Consider the following 9,055-nt stretch of genomic DNA (forward strand, 5'->3'; position numbering starts at 1 on the left):
GGAGACTGGCTAGGCCACTCCAGGACTTTCAAATGCTTCTTACGGAGCCACTCCTTTGTTGCCCGGGCGGTGTGTTTTGGATCATTGTCATGTTGGAAGACCCAGCCTCGTTTCATCTTCAAAGTTCTCACTGATGGAAGGAGGTTTTGGCTCAAAATCTCACGATACATGGCCCCATTCATTCTGTCCTTAACACGGATCAGTCGTCCTGTCCCCTTGGCAGAAAAACAGCCCCATAGCATGATGTTTCCACCCCCATGCTTCACAGTAGGTATGGTGTTCTTGGGATGCAACTCAGTATTCTTCTTCCTCCAAATACGACGAGTTGAGTTTATACCAAAAAGTTCTACTTTGGTTTCATCTGACCACATGACATTCTCCCAATCCTCTGCTGTATCATCCATGTGCTCTCTGGCAAACTTCAGACGGGCCTGGACATGCACTGGCTTCAGCAGCGAACACGTCTGGCACTGCGGGATTTGATTCCCTGCCGTTGTAGTGTGTTACTGATGGTGACCTTTGTTACTTTGGTCCCAGCTCTCTGCAGGTCATTCACCAGGTCCCCCCGTGTGGTTCTGGGATCTTTGCTCACTGTTCTCATGATCATTTTGACCCCACGGGATGAGATCTTGCGTGGAGCCCCAGATCGAGGGAGATTATCAGTGGTCTTGTATGTCTTCCATTTTCTGATGATTGCTCCCACAGTTGATTTTTTCACACCAAGCTGCTTGCCTATTGTAGATTCACTCTTCCCAGTCTGGTGCAGGTCTACAATACTTTTCCTGGTGTCCTTCGAAAGCTCTTTGGTCTTGGCCATGGCGGAGTTTGGAGTCTGACTGTTTGAGGCTGTGGACAGGTGTCTTTTATACAGATGATGAGTTCAAACAGGTGCCATTCATACAGGTAACGAGTGGGGGACAGAAAAGCTTCTTACAGAAGACGTTACAGGTCTGAGAGAGCCAGAGATTTTCCTTGTTTGAGGTGACCAAATACTTATTGTCCACCCTAATTTACGAATAAATTCTTTACAAATCCTACCATGTGGATTCAAGGATTTTTTTTTCCACATTCTGTCTCTCACAGTTGAAGTGTACCTCTGGTGCAAAGTACTGACCTCTGTCATCATTTTAAGTGGGGGAACTTGCACAATACTTTTTTGCCCCACTGTACATTTAATCTGTTCCATTTACTTGAGTAAGTTTTTGAAAAAAGTATACTTCTAAAAGGACCATTGAACCATACTTTTTACTTTTACTTGAGTAAAGGGGGGCTTGAGCAGAGGGAGGGGGACTCTGTATTTAGGTGCATGAGGCCTGGTGCAACAACGGGACAATTATAAACAGTCACTGCTCCCCGAACCTCGAGTACATGTCAGTAAAATGCCGGCCTTTTTTTCTACCAAGATGGCTAACAGTAGTGATCATCACCGCTGTGTACATGCCACCTGACACGACGTGTAAACACAACGCTGTCTATCCTGCTGAACACCATTAACAAACAGCAGCAGGTCCACCCTGAAGGTGTTTACATATTTGCAGGTAACTTTAATAAGGCCGACATAAAGACTGTACTCCCAAAGTTCTATCAGCATGTAAAATGTCCCACCAGGGGAGAGAACACCCTAGATCATATTTACTCCAACATCAAGCATGCATATTGTAGGGATTAGAGAAATTATTTTACTGCTATTGTCCAGATTACCATTGCATTAATAATACAGTTTACAGTATTGATATTGTATTCAGATGTTTAAACATATTGGTACCCAATTAGCCTTTATTACAGGTGCAGCTATAACCACCTTAAACTGTTGAGTTGAATCTATATTCTTAAATGCTTTTGAATGCTTTTTATAATCTTAAATGTTTATAGGCAGATTACATTGCATTATATGAAAGGCTCACCTTTGAATATAATCTGGGCCTAAAAGTCTTGACAGGAAACTGCAGGTTTGCAGTTATATAAGAATATACTTTTATATTATTTTATTAAAGATCACCTCCTCCAGGGTGGAGAGCTTCCTGCCAACAACCACAACCAGGCTCCACCATCAGCCAGCAGGCCCAGCCAGGCTCCTCCATCAGCCAGCAGGCCACAGCCAGGCTCCACCATCAGCCAGCAGGCCACAGCCAGGCTCCTCCATCAGCCAGCAGGCCACAGCCAGGCTCCACCATCAGCCAGCAGGCCACAGCCAGGCTCCTCCATCAGCCAGCAGGCCACAGCCAGGCTCCCCCATCAGCCAGCAGGCCACAGCCAGGCTCCTCCATTAAGCTTCTAGTAGTGGTTCTTGCTTATGAGATTTATTCAATATATTACACATATAGTTTCAGTTGTGTACGTGCTGGCCTTCTGTCTGATGAAAGGTTATGAGCAGAGGTGAGACAAAGTGCAGCTGAGGTCGTGACATATACACACACACACACACACACACAGTTGATAGATTTAGTTATAGGTGAGAGGTTAATCATGTTTTTCTTGCAACTGCAAAACTGTCTCTGCAAAAAAGAACAGTTTCTTGCAGGATGTGGGCCTGATGTTTCAGACGATAAGCGAGTGTCCGGCAGCGACAGAAAGACACCTGCCGTGGAGACGGAGACAATGTTCTTTTCAAACTGTGTTAAAAGTCATTGTGGTTTTGATTTGACGTATGCATGTATTGTATCTGATGACGCATGAGGGGGCGTTAACCCTGATGAATCAAAAGCAATCTGAAGTGTCTTTTTGGGTGGAGATCTACAGCTGATGTTTTGCAGTGTACATCTCACCACGCTGCGTGTGGTCATTAAAATCAATTGTTTGACCAAGCTCTTCTGGACCATGGTTGTTTTTACTCTCCTCCTCAATATTTGAACCCTTAACAGAGTCATACCCCTCCCCCACCTTGGCCAGTCCGACCACCTCTCCCTCCTGCTCTTCCCAGCCTACACCCCCCTCAAACACAGTGCCAGGCCCACCACAAAAACTGTTAAAAGCTGGCCTGAAAATGCTCTCTCCAAACAGCAGGACTGCTTCACAAAATCAGATTAGAATCAGAACACCAGGACCTAGAAACTTTCACAGGATCAGTACTGGACTATATCAAGTTCTGTATTGGAACTGTGACTGTGGACAAAAGCATTTGGGTTTTCCCAAATCAAAAACCCTGCATACTTTCACCAGAATCTTGAACCTCTCACTGATCAGGCAGCCATCCCATCCTAGTCACTCTTGGCCTCTCCCCTCTCACATGTGCCTGGATAAAGGACTTTCTTACAAACGGACTCGGCCCTCATCTCTCCTCCACTCGCACACTGAGCACTGGGTCCCCACAGGGCTGTGTGCTGAGCCCCCTCCAGTATTCTCTCTACACCCAAAAATAACCTGGAACTGAACACTAAGAAAACCAAAGAGGTCATTGTCGACTTCAGGAGGCACAGCACGGACTCAACCCCCCTATACATCCTCATCTCCGCTGACATCTCCTGGTCAGACAACATCTCAGCAGTAGTCAAGAAGTAGTCAAGAAGGCCAAACAGTGGCTGCACTTCCTGAGGGTCCTCAGGAAGTACAAGCTGGACTCCAACTTGCTGCTGACCTTCTACCGCTCGTCCATTGAGAGCCTGCTAACATACTGAATCACAGTATGGTATGGCAGCTGCACTAAGGCAGACAGAGCGAGGCTTCAGAGTGTAGTCGAGGCAGCACAGAAGATCATTGGCTGCCCTCTTCCCCTCCCTGATGGACATTTATTTCTCCTGCTGCCTCAGCAGAGCAGCACACATCATCAAAAACCGTTCCCAGCCTGGTTTTAGCCTCAGCACAAAGACCCACAGCCTCAAGAACAGATTCTTCCCAAAGGCCATAACCACCCTTAACTCATACATGCGCCAATAACACAGTCCCACCCCCAATTTTCCCATTTACCTCTATAAACCACGACCGTGCAATACCAAATTCTATGTGCAATAACCCGAATCGTATATACATAACACTATTTATTTACATATTTACTTTTTTACTCTGGATTGTATATTTGTACATTTTATATACTTTTTCTGTTAATACTGTTCAGATGTATATAGTGCTGCAGAACTGTGCACCCCCCAGCCCACCCACACATGTTTGCACTGAGTTGGAGATGCTCTGTATCTCACTGTACAACTGTATAGTGATATTTGACACTTTTTTAAATAATTCATTTCACACATTAGATAACTACTAATAATGGATCATCCCGCCAGTGGAGTTACCTGTAACTCTTTCACCAATCAGATATAGCCATCCAGTCACATGACCAGTGTGGAGATACAGAAATTATTTTACTGCTACAATATAACCCGCATTATTAACATTGCATTAATAATATACCCTACAGCATTGATATTGCATTAAAGATGTTTATTAAAGCTACTGCCACCATATTAACCTTTTTATTACAGGTGCAGCCATAATCATTTTATACACATTGCATGTTTGTGCTCATTCAGAGTTGATGCTCAGTCTATTAAAGAAGGTTTTAAGCTTCGTGAAGCGCTATGTCTTCACATACTGTGTAGGTGACTTGGAGCACAGAAGGATTGCGTACATGCTTACGACACACATAATCCAGAAACCTGTCAGGCCAAAGGCCTGAAATTCATTTAGCTTCTAACCGCATTTTAGTTTGCTTAGTAACAGATGACAGAAGACAAGTCAAGAAAAGGACAAGCTCTCAGGGACCATCTAGGCTTGCAACTCATTGCCGTGTATGGAAGGTGTTATAGAAAGAGGAACTTCTGTGTCTGTTTTTAGCCATCTAAGATGTACCTTTTAATCTAATCGATGTATTTGATCTGTAGTCGACGTGAGAAGGGGCATTAACCCTGATGTTATAAAATCATTTTCAAGTGTATTCTTAGCAGGAGTCGTGTGCTGATGTGATGCTGCATACTTCTTCTCCTGCGTGTGTTTTAATAAACTCATTGTTTGATTGCACTCTTCTGGGCTTCTGTTGGTTTGTTTCATTGCTCAACATTTTTTGGATTCGGGACACCAGTTACAAACTGTGATGGGCAGAGCGGACCAAGCCTTTCAAACTAGCGGACACACGGAAAGAAGAAACACAGAAGACAACTGCCCCAAAAACTCTGTAACATAAAAATGAAACTAGATCTTATTGATTTACTGCAAAAGGACTCTAGAAGTAAAAGTTGCACGGCTTTTGTCTTGCAATCTAATCATTCAAATTAATGGGTAGTTTTGACAGTTTTTTGCTGCATTTTGACAGGTTTATGACTTATAGTTTGTAAACAAAAAAAAGGGGTCCAGATGGAGATTATTATTAGTTATGGATTACTTTGACAACACAAATTGTCCAAAGTTTTAGAAATTCCTAATTAGTAAGATTTGTGGTTAATTTTTTGCACTATAACTTATTTTCATAAAAGCCATAAAAATGTCAAGTAGGATTTATTACTTTTAACTGTAGACTGGCACAACAGCCATTGTTTCTGATCCTACGAGTTGACCCTGACTATAAATCTGTCAAAGTAATGAAGACGGCCTATAAGGTCTGGGAATAATGCCCAGAAAGTTATGTTATGTTATTGGTTGTCATTTGCTTTGTGTTCTTTTCCTTCTCTGTTGTTGTAAAGTTTTGTTTTATTGTTTATATGACTGTTCAACAAACTCTGTTCTTTTCCAGAGGATCTTTTGGAGCGATTTGATTTTTAATTGGATCTTTAAAAAAATGAATCCACAAGTGACAGGTTTGATAAAGTTTATATACAAGATCCAACAGTTTCTCTCCAGCTAGCTTAAGTGTCTGGTTTTTCAAATACATACTAAGCCTTTAAACAACATATGTTTTTCCAGATCGTCTTTCCTGTGCATCTCTGTGCATTCTTGTGTGTCATAAAATGCAAGTTGCAGAGTCAAATGGAGACTGGAATCTTTATTGAGGCAATGCATCCAAGAGAGGCATCATTAATCTCTGCAGGGAAGGGCAACAGGAGAAGATGCAAACTGAAACTTTAAATAGATACAGGAGGTATTTATGAAGAGTAGAAAGGCTGGGATTAAAGAGCACACCTTAAACTATGTGTGATGATAACAAAAGAAGCAAAGCAAAGGACAAGGCACCAGATACAGAGGACTAACAAAATAATACAGGAAGTAAGTGAATGGAGAATCTACAGTCGTTGCTCTGAACACTGAAAAGTCAACTCTGCTAGGTTTTACAATGGGTGATTTGCACTACCGTAACTCTTCGACCAGTTGGGACTTAGGAGACATTTCAAATGGTTAGTGAAAGAGAAGACGAGGTTTACGAAACATTACATGTGCATCATTAGAATGCACGAGCCATGACGGTTCAATCACAGGTAAGAATTGATGACGCATGAAGCAGAGATGCGGGTGTGGAGAAGTGGCAATGCCTAAAAACATCTGGAACTTTGTAATATAAAAGGGACAATATATTAAAAAAACAGAGTGGTCTTAGGCTCAAAAAATGTTTTTGTACATATTTAGTATAGTTCATATTTAAAGCTGATGTTGTGTTACATTTGTTCATGTTGAATATCAGTTTCCACTTAACTATAAATCTGAAAAAACTGAGTCTATTTTGTGTTTTTTCCCACTTTAAACTGTTCCATTGTCATAACAATACAATAATGTAAAATGACTGTCAGATATTGAAAGCGGAGGTTATTCTGAAAAGTGCAAAAGCATTCGCTTATAGTATGATTTCTGACCCTTTTACAGCCAAAATTACCAAATAAGTCCAGGCTGCCTGTATGTATATTAAGGTATACATAGCAAGAAAAGGAAGCAGTTTACTATCAATTATTTACTATCTATTATAAAACACTACTCTTAAGCAGTGGTGTTTCAAAGACATCATTATGTTCTGACTTTATTGAGTTGCATTTTGGTAAAACCTATATGGATTTGGTAAAGTGATCAGAATAGGATTCCCTTAACTGGCAGTAATGTGTTTGAAAGTTCTACTGTGTGAAAAAAGATCTTGACTTTCCTTATTTATAACTTTATTATTTAAGTTTATTTCTGTTCATACTTTTAACTGTTGAAAATTATTCTGATAATTTAATCACCAAAACCAATCTCTGTGTGTGTGTGTGTGTGTGTGTGTGTGTGTGTGTGTGTGTGTGTGTGTGTGTGTGTGTGTGTGTGTGTGTGTTTGCATTATGCACTCGCTCCAGGGCACCGAAACACAGGGTAATGAATATCTTGGACTAATGCCCCCATATCCTCTGGCTTTTCAGCCCAAAAAAGAAAGACATGTAGCCATGTGTTGTTGCTATGGCCCCTTCTGCAGATAGAACAAAAGACAATACTTGATCCTGGCACGATGGCATTTCCCTTTGCCACCAGTTGACACTGATACTTGTGTCTCATGAACTAGCAAACATGTCTAGTCTGGTAGGGTCGTGCATGGGTTGAGGGGGTGGGGGTTTTAAATATCTACTACTGTAATATTAGTAACAGAAAGGGGAAAAAATTTGATTCTTGTGATTTGAAAAATGAATGTGCTCCAGTGTTACAGTGCAGATTGTGGATGTTAGGGAAAATGTTGCAAATAAATTTGGTAACAATTGAAAATGGTATTTTCTAAAAACAATGTGCAGTCAAATAAACATTTTTGGAGTATTGTTGGAATTTATTTGTCTCAGTATGATCCACATGTATGATTAAAAAAAAAGGGGGGGGGGGGGGGGGGGGAATTATAATTGAGAATTTGGCTGTTGTCAGTATACCCTTCCATTGTATCATTTTTTTTTTACTAATCTTTAACTTTTTAAATCATAACTTTATTTAATAGAATGAATAGTGGTTGTCTTTATGTTTTTAAACTCAAGCTTGTAGTTTTTCAGTAAAATATGTAAAATTACACACTCACAGCAGTCGAGAGTCTTGAAGCCAGAGTCATTTCCAAGTTTCCCTTCATGCCTAAAACAGCTGGGACCAGAATTAAGATCTCTGTGATTTCTTGGAACACCTCCCAGCTCTGCCCAAAAAACATATAAATAAAATACATATTGCAAAATATTTATGTAAAGAAAACAATTTTAAACATTGCAGTGTTCTGTTCCTGACCTGAGCAATATCGAGCAGTATCCCGGCAGAAACTGTTCCAAGCCCAGCCAACAGAAATGGCACCAGAATCTGCACAACCATGGAACAGATGGACTCTTCGGATGCACCTGAGACATTTGCATCTTTTGGTTGAGGGGATCTGGTGAGCCGTGACCTGCCATAAAGCTGATTTGGGAGCAAAAAATCTGTCTCGGTGTACTCCTCTGGCTCATAATAGATATTTTCATTAGAAGTAAAATGCTGTGAGTTTCCAGAGAACTGGGATAAAGATGTGTTGGATCTGTTTTGTTGGCTTGGGGAAACAGAATCACTGTGGGTCAGTTTTGTATCCTGTGACTCTTGGACAACCATGGTGCAAACTTTGGTTCAGCGATATGTTGCTCCAGCTGCTCCTACGCCAATGATTAGAAAAAGTTGATCTAAATAGGAAATAGAAAAACTTGTGTCATTGCCAAGTGTGCAACTTTCATATAGAGATAGAGAGAGGGTTTCTTGTACAAGCCTGTTTCAGAATCATCTGATTGCAAGGATTGCTTGAATTATCATTCTTCATGCCCGTTTCACATCAGTATCACTGAGGCTGCATTGTCTTGCAGAGACAGTGCTCTTTATTTGAAATTCCTTAGACATGACCAGGTACTAAACCACTGAGGTTGGCAGTTTATAAGATGGGAAATGGACAAAATGTGTTACTTTTTAGCTACTTTTTATCACAAGCTAAAATAAAAAATTACAGACTATGTCAGAATCGAATTCGTCCTTTTTTTTGTTTTGTTTTTTTATTTTGTTATTCTTCTTTTCAGTTGGGAATGTTAATATAACAAAAATACAGTATCTTATAATCACAAGACATCCAACATATAATAACAAAGATATACTTTTATTAAGATAAGAGTTTAAGCAGGTTCTAATTAACAAACCCTTAAATGATCAAAAACATACAAATATCTAACAGTACTAATCCAAATATAAATAATTT

General features: G+C 40.6%; 1 protein-coding gene across 1 annotated transcript in view; it reads right to left on the reverse strand.

The window, feature by feature from the left end:
- Positions 1-9,055, reverse strand: part of slc41a2a (solute carrier family 41 member 2a) — a 29,072-nt gene that overhangs the window by 19,363 nt on the left and 654 nt on the right. The window contains exons 2-3 of the mRNA XM_085281665.1: positions 8,077-8,495; positions 7,880-7,987 (exon numbers count right to left, since the gene is read on the reverse strand). Coding sequence (XP_085137791.1) covers positions 7,880-7,987; positions 8,077-8,427 — 459 coding nt within the window. The 5' untranslated portion in view covers positions 8,428-8,495. The remainder of the gene's footprint in view (positions 1-7,879; positions 7,988-8,076; positions 8,496-9,055) is intronic.

This window comes from Mchenga conophoros, linkage group LG7 (assembly GCF_057382185.1).
Source record: "Mchenga conophoros isolate Kocher_MC1m ecotype Shallow Benthic linkage group LG7, M_conophoros_male_GT1.1, whole genome shotgun sequence".
Lineage (NCBI taxonomy): Eukaryota > Metazoa > Chordata > Actinopteri > Cichliformes > Cichlidae > Mchenga > Mchenga conophoros.